The 16,930-nt window shown below is 41.6% G+C and overlaps 1 protein-coding gene across 1 annotated transcript; it reads left to right on the forward strand.

The window, feature by feature from the left end:
* The first annotated feature begins 7,397 nt into the window (after positions 1-7,397).
* crybb1 (crystallin, beta B1) lies at positions 7,398-11,514 on the forward strand. The gene is made up of 6 exons (XM_061734053.1): positions 7,398-7,549; positions 7,851-7,994; positions 8,844-8,962; positions 9,842-9,974; positions 10,346-10,488; positions 11,112-11,514. Exons 2-6 carry the CDS (start codon positions 7,872-7,874, stop codon positions 11,287-11,289), a joined length of 696 nt encoding a protein of 231 aa, XP_061590037.1. The 5' UTR covers positions 7,398-7,549; positions 7,851-7,871; the 3' UTR covers positions 11,290-11,514.
* Positions 11,515-16,930: the final 5,416 nt, after the last annotated feature.

The following is a 16,930-nucleotide window of genomic DNA, read 5'->3' on the forward strand; positions in this document are numbered from 1 at the left end:
AATGTTTGTGTCATGTTTGTCCAACAGGAACCATTTGATGAAAACAAAAAATATATATATATATATATCCATTTTCAAACATTTTTTGAAAAAGCTCCAGGGAGCCACTAGGGCGGCGCTAAAGAGCCGCATGCGGCTCTAGAGCCGCGGGTTGCTGACCCCTGCTCTAGAAGAAAACTTACAATCAGTCACCACAAGTTACACGTCTTTAAATTCTAATAAAAACATTTGATCACAGCAGGTCTCAGTATGACACAAATACAACCTGAGAACCCCCAGGATTTAGAGATGTTCACAAGGAGAGCTTTTCTGTCTGACCTTGTCACTAGACGTTTCCTTCAGCAGGAACCATCAGTAGATATTTCCTGTTCTGGAGGACTTCTGGTCCATTCTTCTTTCCAACCTTGCTTCAGGTCGTTGAGGTTTTAGGATATCTACTTCTACTCAGCTCTCTGAAGGTCCACTACAGCATCTCAACTAGGTTCAGGTCTAGAGTTTAGCCAGGTTATTCCAGAACCTTGATTCTTTTTTATTTCATCCTTCTGATGTAGGTTTGAGTTCATTGTCCATTCAGTGAGTGCAAATTCCCAATTTCTGTGGCTTCAACGGATCCCCCAAATTATGACTCTTCCACCAACAACTGTTGTTTGGTTTTCTCTAAACATGTCTCTGGACATTAAGGTGAATTACCTCCACTGTGGTCTCAGTAGTCCATAAGAAATGTTTTTAGACGTTTTGTGGTCAAACCTTTGTGGTAAAGTTTTGGGGATGTCATCTACTGGGAAGATTGCTAACTGACTTGAATGTTTTCCACATATGAATTATCTATCTCACTGTGGAACGCTAAATTCCATATAGTTTGAAAATAGTTTTATAACCTTTTCCAGCTTCTCTTAGGTCATTGTTCAATGCTGATGATCAGCTAATCAATACTGATAATCAGCTGATCAATGATGATGATCAGTCGTCAATAACCCTGGTTATGGGAGATCCACATGCATTTGTGGCTTCATTTTTGTGACTTAAATCACGCCAGGATTAGAAAAACCCCCAAACTTTGAGGTTTTATTTGTGTAAACCACAATAATCACATGATGTTTATGTTTTTAAACAGTTAGAAACAGTTGTGAGGAAATATTACATAGTAGAGCAGCATGTGAACAATTTGATTTATAAAAACTGTCGGGGAAGTTATTCTGGTTTAGCAGCTCATCTCACTGCAGTCATGGCAACGCTGCTGTGAGATGAGTGTTTCATACATTAAACCGAAATCTTGTGAAAAGATCTTCTGACAGGCTTCTGGCTTTTTGGCACCTGAAATGTTTTATCATGAGAATCAAACAGATTCCACATTCCAGGTTCGCATCAAGCACACCTGTTTGTGTCATCGATTTAACCAAGAACAAAGGTCCTAAACCTGTGAACAGGTCTAACCAAGATGCTGGCATGCAGTTCAATGTGTGTGCGCATTCATGCGTGTACGTGCACGTGGGTGTGCGTGTGTGTTAATGAGGCTGCTTGCATAATCAAGCACTTGTAAACAGGAGGCACTTTAAAGGCAACTCAGATTCCTAAACAACAGCTCTATTTCCTGTGAGCCCAAAGGAATTTCAGTCATTATGCCGAGCAGTACCAGATAGAGCTGACCTGAATTTAACTCTGGATGAAAAACAGAGAATCTGCAATCAAATACATTTGTTCATTACTTGTGACTTGATGTCTGGAGTTATAAAAATTACAGAGAGTAGAGGAGGGACTCAGACACAACTGTCACACTCAAGATCCAGTTTGGAAACCAGTTTATTGTGAATGCTGGAAAATAACTAGTTACCCTGTTTCTTAGCATGTGGCCCAATCAGCTGCGGTTTAACACGGTACTGATTATTCTGGAAGACATTTAAGGACATAACGTAACTTTAAAGGGGCCCTTTAAATTACACAGACTGACATGACCATGCAGGTGCAGCTTACTGACTGACACATGTATGAAATGAGCTATTGCTATTGCTGTTCATACATACATCATTTCATACTTGCTTCATTTCATGCATGCATAATTTCCTGCACGCATCATTTCATGCATGTGTCATTTCATACGAGTGTCATTTCATACAAACGTGATTGCATACAAGCCTAATTTCATACTTGCATCATTTCATACTTGCGTCATTTCATGCGTGCACAATTTCATCCAAGCGTAATTTTATACTTGAGTCATTTCATACTTAGGTCATTTCATACATGCGTCATTTCATACATGCTTCATTTCATGCATGCGTCATTTCCTGTGTGCGTAATTTCATTCAAGCGTAATTTCATACTTGATTCATTTCATACTTAGGTCATTTCATATAAGCGTAGTATCATATATGCCTCATTTCATGCATACCTCATTTCATGCATGTTTCATTTCATGCATGCCTCATTTCATACAAGCGTCATTTCATATATGCATAATTCCCTGCATGTGTAATTTTACGCATGCATCATTTCATGCTTAAGTAATTTCATACGTGTGTTATTTAATCTATGCGTCATTTTATACATGCATAATTTCATATGAGTGTGATTTCATACATATGTCATTTCATGCTTGCATCATTTCATGAATGCGTCACTTATAGCATGCATCATTTCACACAAGCGTCCTTTCATACATACGTCATTTCATACTTGAGTCATTGTCGGGAAGGACAAAGGGGAGAGAGAGAGACAGGGAGAAAGAGAAAAAAGCTGCTCCCTGCTGCTGGGCTGGGGCTTTCGGTGTGGCCCCATGCCAGGGGAGGCATTAAAAGGGTGGGGGCGCGTCATTCCATGCATGCATCATTTCTTGCATGATCATTTTATGCATGCATTATTTCATTCTTGCATAATTTCATACAAGCATTATTTCATTTGCGCGTTATTTCATGCATGAATCATTTTTTGCATGCATCATTTTATGCATGCATTATTTCATGCTTGCATCATTTCGTACGTGCATTAGTTCATGCGTGCGTCGCTTCATACAAGCCTTATTTCATGCTTACGTCATTTCATGCACGCATTATTTCATGCTTGCGTCATTTCATACAAGCGTAATTTCAAACATACGTCATTTCATGCATCCGTCATTTCATGCATCTGTCATTTCATGCATCCGTCATTTCATACAAGCGTAATTTCCTACTTGCGTGATTTCATACTTGTGTCATTTCATACTTGCGTCATTTCATACGAACGTCATTCTATACGAACGTCATTCCATACGAACGTCATTTTATACAAACGTAATTTTATACAAACGTCATTTCATGCACGCATTATTTCATGCTTGTGTTATTTCGTACATGCGTCATTGCTCAGATCACAGCGATGCCTACTAACTGTCAACAGGAGGCGAAATCACAGGTGCAAACAGCAGAGCAACAGGATTTACGACGTCACGTGACTTCCTTGTATCACCCAGCGTCAAACACTAAACCTCAGCTCAGATGGTGAATTAACCTGCCAGGTTTCCTCATGTAGGTGTAGTCTTGAACTCCACTCAGCTGAAATTAAATTAAGCTGTTTTCTCTAAAAAGAGAAGAATGTCTCGTAACTTTATTATAGACGACTGCTCAGAAACAGCCATATGGAGGCTCTTCAAGAGGATCAGCTGCAGGATCGATACGGAAGGTTCTGGTGGACAAAAGTCCAAAGGGACCACCTCACCCTAATCCCTTTGGGAGCTTCAGTGTAGATTTTGTCCCAGTGGAAGTAGAACAAGGGCTGCAAGACTCAAACGATTTAAAAATCCCTACTGTAATAGGGGGCACGGTGGCGCAGCTGGTAGTGCAGCCGTCTCACAGCAAGAAGGTGGGTTCGATTCCCGCCGGGGACGCTGTGGGTGTTAGTTCCCCCATGACTTCAGCACCCACACCCTGGGTGGGGTTGATGAAAGGTCCTTTCTGTGTGGAGTTTGCATGTTCTCCCCGTGTTCCCTTGGGTATGTATGTGAGCTACCCTCACAAAAACATGCAGCAGTCCTGGGCTACACATGCCCCCTCTGGCCAACCGGGGCCGGACGGAATAACGTGATCCTTCCATGCGCTACGTCCGGCCGGAGAAACCCCACCCTGTCTGGTGAAAAGATGCGGCCTGCTCACTCCTCAGGTTAAGGAGGAGACCTGAGCTCAGTGCAGGTAGAGGATGGCAATGCCCAGGACTGTTAGGTAGGAGCACTGGGTGATGAAATGGGGGAAAAAACCGGGATAAAAAATATATAAAAAAAAAAAAAAAAAAATCCACTGTAAACCTCCTCAAGAGCAGGAGCAGAAGATGACAGATCATCTAGGATTTGAGACCTTTATTGTTTTAATACCATAATCTCTCATTGTGAGAAATAAAGACCTGGTTTAAAGGTTAATCCATCCTTTATTACACATCCTTTATTTTCTATTGCAAAACAAACTTGGTGTTGTCAAAAACCTTCTTAAAATGTGATTATGATTTTAAATATGCAAAATTAAACATTTGTGAAGGCATCAGACATCTTCCAACTCAGAGCTGGAACATTTCGGTCCATACGCCCCCAAAAATGATTAAAGTCTTAAACTCAACTCTGATAAACTCAGTTATATCACAGGATGTGGTAGAGATTACGCAGCAGGATTAGATCACACCTAATCCACATGTATCAAACACAGTTTAATCCTGCTTCATGAGAGGAAATCATCCAGCAGAGGTGAGGTAATCCAGATGTTATCTGACATAATCCCACATTTATCACCATCATCACCAGCAGCCTTTATTTCACCTCTGCACGGCGCTGAGTCTGTAGTCATGTAGAACAGCGCCAGCTTCGTTAAAGAAGATTAATGGTTATGTTACACCAAGGAGCCAGTTGCTGTCAGGACTAAAGCTCAAACAGATGTTTGTTGGGTTTCAGTCTTGCTTTGAATGAAACGTGTCGACGGAGCGTGTCGCTCCTCCGGACTAATCAAGCGAGAGGTTAACGGGGGACAATTAACCATCAAAAACATTCCATACGCTTGTTTGAATAAATCGCCAGTTAAAAAAGAAATATATATATATATATATATATAGGGTACATGATCAGAACATTAGCAACACAAGCTAAACTGTTGATATGAAGCCAAACATGAAAATAACAACAACATTTTTTGGTTTGATCATTTTAGAAATGTTGTATTTCAGTCTCTATGAAGTCATTGTTATTTATCTGAAAAACACGTTGCTACTTTACTCACAGTGATCTAGAGTGATCCGCGGCTAATGTTAGCGGGTCAGCTAGTTATACAAGACCAAATCCATCCGCCGCAACTAAACTGGTCACAAAAGTGTTTTTCAGTGTCTTTAAGTTACACTCCCAAGTTGAATAAATGTCCTAGCTCATAGTTTAAACAGTGACGTGTTAGAGGCGATAGCTTCACGTAGAGGGATTATTTGCTGCTAACATCAGCGCAAACCAACACTTGGCTTTGACTCCCATCGTTTGACTCCCAAACAAAATTTCAGGCTCTACTATCCACAGACCCAGGTTGATGAAACCCTGAAATATCCCTTTAAAATGAACAGATCGGTCTCCCAGTGATGCTGATGTTAGCTGCAGATGCTAATGTCAGCCTTTATTTGTGATCCGTTCCGGTTAAAGAGCAATTTAGACCTGAAACTCCCTGAATTATATTTTATTTTACTCGGTAGGTGATGAAAGACTTTACTTCTCTCTCATTTTCCACTGTGAATCATAATTTTGAACAGTAAATAGATTTTCACAGTTGTGCTACGGTTCTGTTTCATCATGAGTTACCTCGAACTTGTCACTGTTGAATAAAACACTCAAAGTAGGGCTGGGCGATATGGACCAAAAGTCATATCTCGATATTTTCTAGCTGAATGGCGATACTCGATATATATATCGATATTTTTTCTGTGCCATAATTGGGGTTTCCCCCAAAGCATTATAGCGTAGCATCTTTGTTAGCTTCATTTTTTTCTGAGGCAAACCCTTAAAAAAACAGTCAGTTTTAATACAAAGCCTCGTGCCAAATGTCACACAGGTACCTTTATTAACAGAGGTCTGCACAATATCAAAATGTATAAAACAAATGAAATAAAAATAAACTGCCTGCATATATAGAATAAAAATGCTTCTTGAACAAAATAAAACAAATATCCCTTTCCTGCATAACAATTAAATTAAAATACACTGTGCAATTAATACAATGTAGACAGTAACAGGCAGACTTTTCCACTGAGGTTGACAAAACATTTGTGCAAATCTCAAATAAAACATTCAAGTCAATTTGTCACAAAATAAGCTATATCAAAATTATTATAATTTTTTTTTTTTTTTTTTTTAATAATCGATATAAACAATATTGTCTCGTACCATATCGCGTTTGAAAATATATCGATATATATTAAAATCTTGATATATCACCCAGCCGTAACTCAAAGAATTCATATAAATACATGAAAAAGATAACATTTATGACATCTTCTACACGCTTAGACTCCAGATGAAAGACCACCTTTCCTTGTTAGTTACAAATGAAAATCATATTTTTGAAAAGACAATATATTAGGTGAAGATACAGAAAAATTAAAGCTGTTAATTAATAAGAGAGCGATCAAAGGTGTTGATGGGTTTTGGAGTTTCCAGGTTTATTGCCTGCCCAGCAGGTTGCTATTAGCATCAGTTCATCCGTCCTGTTTCATCCTAAAACGTACAAAATCTCGATTCATGGATGCTGATCAATCTTTTACAAATATCCAAAATATTCCAAAGTGCACAGATAGGGCCAGACGTGGGTTTTGGTAGTGTTGTATGATCTAGATGTGGCCCAGACTTCATAGGGCAGTTTTAACCTGGGATATGGTTAATTTTGTGAGGGCCAGGCGCGCCCCAAAGCCCCAACGAGGATGAAGGGTTGTGGCAGGACTGGTGGATATGTGTCTGCACTCAGTTTTGAGTCGCTCAAAGTCAAATGTAGGCCCAAGAAACCTTCAGAAACAAACAGTTGGCCCAACTTCTTTGATATGAAAGGTGGATTTAACTCCCTATGTTGTACCCTGCCATAAGAAAATCCTCCACAATGCTAAATGATTCAATCAAGAATTATTTGATGAGCGGATATGTCATATTGTAGCTTCCGTAAAGGGTCAGGTCCAAAGCTGTGTCATTCATATGTTGCATGTTTGTGCGGTTGTGTAGGTGATGGAGTGGATTAGCTCTTTGTGTCCCCTGGACCTGTGCATTCCTCGTGTCTACATGCAGCTATAGTTTTCAGGCCTTGCAGCCCAACACTCTGGGAAAATGCCTGGCTCAGTGCTTTCCTTTGACACTGAAATGCTTACAGGCAGGCCGGAGGGGCCGGCGGCGTTTCCAGGCTATGCAATGACCCGCTGGCTTTGGCTCGGGTCAACTGTGATGACGAGAGGCTTTCCATTGTCCCGTGAGCCTCTACGTTTGGCCTTTGCCAGAGTATAAAAGCTGGGCTCGAGCTGTGACGGACCAGCACGAGCCAGCCTCCCTCAAACGGCACATCAAGCTTTACTAACGCAGGTAAGGACACACAGACTCGGACATGCACATCAGAGCTGCGCACCCGCAGCCGGCCAAGCCTCCCTCGGCTCGGGAAAGGCTCAAGCAGAAGCTCGGGTGCCCCAATAAAACTCCCACATAAACAGCAAACAGTTTTTTTTTCATACAATTCCCCCCACATCCCTTCCAAAAACTGCTGATAAAACCCACTCTGATAACCTCAACGCATCACCTGTCCACCTCTTTCACATCAATCCCTGTAATCCTGTCTCCTAAATTTCCACTTCTGCTCCTCTTCATCCCCCCATCTTCCTGCATCCAGACACTCCTGAAGCCCCTCACCATGTCTCAGACCGCCAAGTCCGCCTCCAGCCAGGGCACCGACGCCAAGGACAAGGGTGCCCCAGCTCCTGCTGCCTCCAGCAAGGCCACCAAGACCGGCGAGCCCGGCATGGGATCCTTCAGAGTGAGTCACTGCTACGATGGTTCCCTCCGCACATCACAGAGACGAAGTCAGTTGTAGCTCAGAACTTTGGCTTCTCAGTGGATGAAATCTGCTAAAGTTGTGACAGAGTGTTTACAGACACCTTTATAAAGTAAACCTAGAGTTACCGTACCTTAATCGGGGTCAAACACTGGCTTGAAATTAACTGATTGAAAGTACAAAATGATACCACTTTTGCAAAATGACCCAACTGTTAGCGACATTTGTTAAAGAAACACACAAACAAGGCTTTAAATTTCCTGTTTGTCACTAATCTGCTTCTGTTGGCGTAGTTCTTACAGTTAAAATGTAGAAAAAGACTAAATCAGACATAATGTTCTGTAGTTTAAGGATAGAAGTTTGTTTGTGCTTTAAAATGTTAATTAGCAAAGGAATGCTATATTTCAGTCACGTGTGGTTAAGTTTAGTTTCCTTCCTCCTGAATGAGTTAAAGTGTAAATACCATGTAAGGAAATGTGGTTTGGAGTTCCAGCATTCATTCAGAAGAAAAACCAGATAGTTCAAACTGTGTTTAAGAAAAGTAGATAAGGATTAGGAGTAAAAGTACGAATCTGGCAGAATTCATGAGAGAAAAACACTTTCACGCTCCATCACGGCATTGGTTGACTTTGATTAATGTACAACAAGATTTCTAAAATTGGCCTTTTTAAAATGTTCAGATGGTCGGGAAACACTGATTTCATCTGAGATGCTGTAGCGCAGATCTTTTTGGAAAATGAATGTGAAAACATGTAGTTAAGAAGTCTGAAAGTGGGGGTAATGGAGGGTGTTTGTGCCTCTGGAGTAGCTGAGCTGTCTCTCGTGTTGCAGATCATGCTGTTCGACCAGGAGAACTTCCAGGGCAGGATGATCGAGGTCCAGAACGAGTGTATGAACGTGTGTGACCGCGGCATGGACAGAGTGCGCAGTATCATCGTGGAGTGCGGCCCGTAAGTGAACGCATCATACTGACCTCAAACCAAACCAGATCAATCCCCCAAAGATCAATGAGTTACACTGCAAAAAAAAAACTGAAATTTAAGGTAAAATACTGGCAGCTGTGGTTGCCAGAATTTCACCGTAAAAAAACAATGTATATGACATTACGGTACACTTTTCAGGCAACCATAAATTTCATAGTTGAGAACTGTTTTATTTACAGTAAATTACTATGAAAAAAAATTATATTGTAAACCTGTTTATGTAGAAATTACAGTATGTTTTTGCGTAATGTTGAACAGTTTTATACTGTAAATTTAATAGTAAACATCAGCTAAATCTGTAATTTAGACAGAATAATACAGTTAATTTTAGGGTAATTACATGCTTGTGATATTACGGTATTTTCAAAATTTTTTACCAAAAAATTATATTTTTACAGTAAAATTGTGTGATTTCTACATATTTTTACAGTAAAAAGTATAGTTATGTACTCTTTTCTTGATTTAGGGTAATATAATGTATCTACTACAGTGATATACTATTTTGGATTTTACGGTCTTTACTGTTGCTATTTTACAGTTTTTCACTGTAATTTTTACGAACATTTCTTACAGTGTAGCTCCTCCTACATCTTAAAAACGTTCCAGTTGTCATGGTTACTCATTTTAACAGATGGTAACCCTTTTAAGCAGCACCAAATCATAAAAGTGCAGAAAATGTAGAAAAAAACCTCTGGTGTCAAAAATAAAAACCCTACATGAGCGGAGCTGCCACCAGGGCAGTGCCATTCACCCTCACCTGTCCTCTAACTCTTGTTTCATGTTCATCTCTCCACCCTGCGCTCCCCCTCCCAACCCCACATCTGGTGGTCCCTCCCCCTCCTCCAGCTTTGTTGCCTTCGAGCAGACTAACTTCCGTGGGGAGATGTTCATCCTGGAGAAGGGAGAGTATCCTCGCTGGGATACCTGGAGCAACTCCTACCGCAGCGACTGCCTCATGTCCCTCAGGCCCATCCGCATGGTAATCCTCCTAGTTTTGATGCTAATTATTTATGAAAATGAACATAGCTAGAATTCTTTCGTAAAATGGAAGTCCAGCTGGTGTAACTGGAGTGAATGGTTCCAGTTCCTGAAAAGAGCCGACCTCTCATATGTCCAGTCTGGACTGTCAACAGTCTAAAGATTCACTTTGTCACATCAGATGAATAAAAGCAGCAAATTACCCTGTTTTAAAGGCAGGAATCAGAAAGGAATGGTTCCTGCTTTAAAAGCAGCTTTTTTCATCTGTAACAGCACATACTTCTCTGGTTTTTACCACAAACCTCAGTATTCTGCTCTTTAGTGACAAAGCGACACACTAAATCTGGTTTATGTCATCTCCACCCAATGCAGGACAGCATGGAGCACAAGATCTGCCTGTACGAGCTCTCCGACTTCAAGGGCAACAAGATGGAGATCCAGGAGGACGACGTGCCCACCCTGTGGGCGCACGGCTTCTGCGACAGAGTGGGCAGCGTGAGGGTGCCAGGAGGATCGTAAGTGGATGTCTTCATTATCTTTACCTGCAGAGGTTTCTAACTGATCTCCTGATGAGTACTCTCAGGTGGGCAGGGTTCCCATCAGGCTCTGGAGTGTAAATGTTGTTTTGATCATGGTTTGATAGGAACCCCCTCTGGACTTAGACTACCACCTGTTTATAAATAAGTCTTTAACCCAGAATGCCCCTCTGCCCCTGGATTTCCATGTAGGACTCCCTAAAATATCCTAATGAGAACATTAGAACCTCATGCACTTACATTTGATAGCTTGGGCTTCTTAAAAAACACCTACCAGTGACTAATAACTCCCTAGAACCTCAATGAACTTTTTAGTAGCCTAGAGTTAATGGCTTCATTCATCAGGACCTTCCTATTAGACCTTTTCAATCAACAATTGTCATTGAGATTACCTCTCTGCCCTGTCACAAGACTTCTAGTAAAAGGTCCTAAACCTCTTAAAAGACATCTGGAGATCCATTAGTCACCATCCAAACCTCTTAAAACCCTTTAATACCTCAATGTAGTTTGGGTTTTGAGGGATACCAGCACCAAAAGAGCTTTAGGCAAACATTTTTGACACCCAGCTTTGTCTCTCCTAACTCTGTCCATGTGTCCCTCAGGTGGGTGGGTTACCAGTACCCTGGATACAGAGGCTACCAGTACCTGTTTGAGTGTGGTGACTACAGGCACTACAACGACTTCAGTGCCTTCCAGCCCCAGATCCAGTCCATGCGCCGCATCAGGGACATGCAGTTCCACCAGAGAGGCTGCTTCACCTTCACCTCCGCCAGCAAGTGAGCCTTTCCGGTTGGCCGCCCTGCCACCTGGTGCCGCTGTGGTCATGCAGCTCTCTCAGCTTTTTATCTCTCCAGAGACCCCCTTCTCCAACTCTCCAGTCCTTTTCTTGTCCCCCCACCATCATCGCTCCATCCCAAAGGAAAGACAAAATGAGAGTTCACACACTGGACGACCTTAAGTGACTTTTTATGGTGCTAAAAATAAACATGTTGTGAAAACCCTCAACCCTGCCCTGGCTGAATTATCTTCATTTATTCTATAGGAAATGTTGAGTCTCCTATCTACGACGGAGTATTAGGGCCAAACAAAAAAACAAAAAAAGGAAATTACGAGAATAAAGTCATAATGTAATGAGAATAAAGTTGTAAAATTATGAGAATAAAGTCATAATATTACGAGAATAAAGTCGTAATATTACGAAAATAAAGTTGTAATATATTATAAATATATAAATATAACTTCACAAGATGCTCAATATTCTTCATTTTAACACAGGGAGAAGAAGCTCTTCCTGTTAGAGTTCTCATAAATTACCACTTTATTTTCATAATATTATGACTTTATTCTCATAAATTACCACTTTATTCATTACGACTTTATTCTCATAATATTACGACTTTATTCTCGTAATATTACGACTTTATTCTCGTAATATTACGACTTTATCCTCGTAATATTACGACTTTATTCTCATAATATTACGACTTTATCCTCGTAATATTACGACTTTATTCTCATAATATTACGACTTTATTCTCGTAATATTATGACTTTATTCTCATAATATTATGACTTTATTCTATTACGACTTTATTCTCATAATATTACGACTTTATTCTCGTAATATTACGACTTTATTCTCATAATATTACGACTTTATTCTCATAATATTACGACTTTATTCTCGTAATATTACGACTTTATCCTCGTAATATTACGACTTTATTCTCATAATATTACGACTTTATCCTCGTAATATTACGACTTTATTCTCATAATATTACGACTTTATTCTCGTAATATTATGACTTTATTCTCATAATATTATGACTTTATTCTATTATGACTTTATTCTCGTAATTTTACGACTTTATTCTCATTATATTATGACTTTATTCTCGTAATTTTCAATTTTTTTTGGTCTTAGTTTGGCCCTAATACTCCGTCGTACCTATCCGACCACTATTTAATAATGTTTGAATTTAACATTGTAGACGTTAAAGTGTAAAATAGGAGGTATTACTTTAGCAGATAACGCTATTGCTCAATTTAGGGAGGCCATCACTCTTACTACAGTGGAACATATTGAAGCAGGTGGTTGGATTGTGACCTTGATTCTACCTCTGCAGATGTTGATATTCTTGTCAGTAACACTGAAGATTTACTGCACTCAGCTTTAGAGCTGCAGATGCTCCTTGTAGAAGGAAGGTCTCTAACATTAGGAGCTTAACTCCCTGGTATAATTCACGTCTGTTAGACCCCATCCCGACTCCACTACTCAAAAATGTTTTTCCTCTTATTGGTACGACAATACTGGACCAGATCAACATATCCCTAAACTTAGGATATGTACCACAGGTTTTTAAGTTGCAGCAATTAAACTTTTACTTAAAAAAAACCTTCTCTTGACCCAGACATTTAAGCTAAATATTTTTTCCAACTAATTTCCAACCTTCCATTTGTATCTAAAATTTTGGAAAAAGTAGTTGATTTTGCAGTCAGAGTTCAGAATGCATCATAGCAGAGAAACAGCACTGGTTCCAGTCAAAAATGACCTTCTTATAGCTTCTTATGGCCTCAGATAAGGGCTTATGGCACTTTTCCACTGGTACCTACTCGGCTCTACTCATCTCAGCTCGGCTCGACTCAATTTGGCCTAGTTTCTTTTCCATAACAATTCAGCACCTGGAGTAGAAGTAGGCGGGTTGGAGCAAAGGTGCTGTGAAGTATTTGAATGTGTGATCTAAACGAAGAAGACAACAACACTAAAGATGTAGAACCTGGAGGAGATGATAGATGTGCTGCTGGGTCTGTGGCTCGTGTTCAATATCAAGTAAAAAAATTAGTGAGAGAAGCTTCAAGCTGCGATGCTTTTTAATTTTTTTTAGTTTGTCTCGGTGCTGCTGAAAAGTCAGTTGGTAGCTGCGAGCAGCTATGAAGTGACAGAGCTCCTGGTGGATCTGATCGTTCCTTATCGCCCGTCTAGATCCATTTTTAATTCTCTCCTCAGCCACCAGGTTTATGAACATCTGCACCTCAGAGTTGGATCACCAAACAGACTTTTGCGCTGCCATTGTCTGTCGAATAAAATGAACAAGAAGCCGCCGTTAGAGTTGCTCTTTCGCTGATGTCACATCCTGACTCAGACGTCTGACTCCAACCCCCCTGACCAATCAAAGTGCCATTAGTGTCCATACTGGCTCTACTGGACCTCAGTGCCGCTTTTGACACTAGAAGTGTAGCTCCCTCTACCATGAAAATGTATGCCATACAAAGATGGTTATTATTATTATTATTATTATTATTAGTATTATCATTAGTATTATTATTATTATTATGTATAGTATATTATATTATTATTAGTATAGGTATCGGATAGGTGAATGGATGAATGAATGGGATGCCTGGGTCTGGGGCCCTCCGTTGTCGGGCCTGCGCGGGTGTCGCCTTGTTGGGGGGTTCCCTCTCTCCGGGCCCGTCTCCGGTCCCCCCCGCTGCCTCTGCGGCGGGGCGCCCCTCTGGTCTTGGAGGGCCACTTTCGTGGGGGACGGGTGCGCCTGCCCGCGTCGGCGGCCGGGGCGGCTCTGTCTCTCCGGGCAGGCTGGCCCCCTGCCGGGTGGGGGTCGCTGGCCTGAAGGGTGAGGGCCTCCTGGCCGCGTGTCCGGCCCGGACCGGGTGGCCGGGGATTGCCTGGGTCGCGGTCCGCCGCCGCGGGATCCCTGGCTGCTTCTTTCCGCGCCGTGGGGGCCCCGCCCGCGGGCCCCCTCGGCCGCCGCCGGGTGGGGGGGGGACCTCGCAGGCGGTGGGTTGCCTCCCTCCTACTTCTCCCCTCTGTGGGGTTGCCGGTGGCCTGGGTTCCGGGCTCTTCCTTGTCGGCCTCTGGTCTCGCGGGTGGCGGGGTTGCCCCCCCCCCTCCCCCACTATAGATACACTTCAGGTGGAGCTTTGTTTGGTTTATTACACACACACACACACACACACACACACACACACACACACAGACAGACACACACACACACACACACACACACACACACACACACACACACACACACACACACACACACACACACACACACACACACACACACACACACACACACACATATAGTCATTTAGTCACATGCATACACACACACACACACACACACACACACACACACACACACACACACACACACACACACACACACACACACACACACATGCATGATCATATACATACACACACACACACATAGACATACACACTGGCTTGTTCACCTGCATGCTGGCTCTCTAGTTTTTGGGTTTAGGTAGCGGTAGCGATAGCTTAGCTCAGACTGCGATCAGATCTCAAGATTTAGGTCGATTGCTGTTCGTGTTTTGGATGGCTCCGTGCCGGTTTCGTGCTTTGTTTGTGGTTTTTTTGTTGCAGATTTCCAGTGCTTGACGTGTGTCTCCGTGTGTTCCTGCTTCCTGGATTGGCAGTGGATGTCGTCACCCCCCCCCCCCCCCCACCCCCTCCCCCCCCCCCAAAAAAAAAATAAATAAATAAATAAATAAAACACTGGGTTTGTATGTGTATATTTATGTATGTGTACGCATATGTGTGCGTATATATATGTATATATTACATATAGTAATAATGCACATATATACACTTTTGGTTTCTACCGTCATGGTATCAATCAATAATATGTGTGCAGACAAGGTAAAAAAAAAAAAAAAAAGAAAATGTATGCCATGATTATACTTCCCAAGGGCTGCATGTATAACTCTCCCAGTTTGGCTTAAAGGGAAAGTTCGTTTTTTTACAACCTGGACCTTATTTCTGGCATTTTTTATGGTCGTATACTCACCCAGGCAAGTTTGGTGTCATTTGGAGTCCTTCAGAAGATATTAGGGGTTTTTTTGCGAGCCGCTTCTCCATATAATGGTAGCGCACAGCAGGACACAGACGATGCAGCGTCTAAATAACACATGATTACCGCGAAACTCGTTCATTTATTTTATGAATCACTAGATCTGCTTCCAGGACCTGTTGTCTACATCCGGCGCTGTGTGTAACAAATAAATCAGTTTGTAAACAAGACCTCTGAACTCATGACGTCATCTCTCATGCAATCATGTGTTATTTAGACGCTGCATCGTCTGTGTCCCGCTGTGCCCCGTTCACTACCGTTATATGGAGAAGCGGCTCGCAAAAAAACCCCTAATATCTTCCGAAGGACTCCAAATGACACCAAACTTGCCTGGGTGAGTATACGACCATAAAAAATGCCAGAAATAAGGTCCAGGTTGTAAAAAACCGAACTTTCCCTTTAAGGAGGCTGACACCACCTCCACCTTTAAAACCAAACTTCAAACGTTAGTGTTTAGTAAAGCCCTGTAGTTAGTGTAAACTCTAGTGTGTTAGGGCCAGTAGTCATATCTGCAGCTAGAGGACAAGACTAGAGCAGCTGGTCTTAAACAGAGCTTCATCCTAGATATGCTGCTACAGACATACGCTGCAGGGGGACACCAACATGATCCATCACCTTCTCCATTGTCCTTGTAGTTTGTTGTTCTGGTCTGCCCCCCAGAGCTTCATGAGCTGCATCCTGACCTGCAGTCCCACTATCTGACTAACCTCAGTGTCTGCTGTCTACATCTGTTTATATAGTCATCTTTGTAGTACATCAACTAACCATTATGTCTGTGTCAATCGTTTTCTCTTTTCCTGCTCTGCCCAGTTGGCCTTCGGCAGGAGGGTCCCCCCTTATGATCCATGTCCTGCTCAAGGTTTCATCCCCCCTGAAGGAGATTTTTTCTTGCCACTGTGGCTTAAGGTTTTTCTCCCACTATGGGAGGTTTTTGCCTGTCAATGTTTATGTAATAATTGCTCGGGGGTCATGTTCTGGGTCTCTGGAAAGCACCTAGAGACAACTTCTGTTGTAATAGATGCTATATAAATAAAAATGAATTGAATTAAATAAAATTGTCCATAAATCTGACACAAATTAATTAAGAAACTATAACAGTTAATTTATGTTTCATATCCGCCCAAAACAATACACATTTTTGAATTATAACATTTATGCCTCTAAGTATAACATCCATATTATTCTTCATTAAGTATGTATGCCTTTAAGGGCTCTGATTACATTTAAATATTGATTAAATAATAAGTGCCTTGTGTAAAACTGACATTAAAGCCACCGTATGTAGCAACACCACTTCTGACCACATGGAGGCAGCAGATCAGAGAAGGTGTAAGACAATCACGTGCACCTCCAGTTGGACAGTGCAGTATTATAAGACGAGCTGGATCGCCCCCTCCACACTGTAGAGAAAGACTGGATACACCACCTGTGATGTCACTCACAGGTTTCTGAAGGGTGCTTCTGAAGCCTCTTTTTTGTTGTACTTCGCGGCATCATGTTGTAAATGGGTAAACAAA

The sequence above is a fragment of the Cololabis saira genome, chromosome 11 (assembly GCF_033807715.1).
Source record: "Cololabis saira isolate AMF1-May2022 chromosome 11, fColSai1.1, whole genome shotgun sequence".
Lineage (NCBI taxonomy): Eukaryota > Metazoa > Chordata > Actinopteri > Beloniformes > Belonidae > Cololabis > Cololabis saira.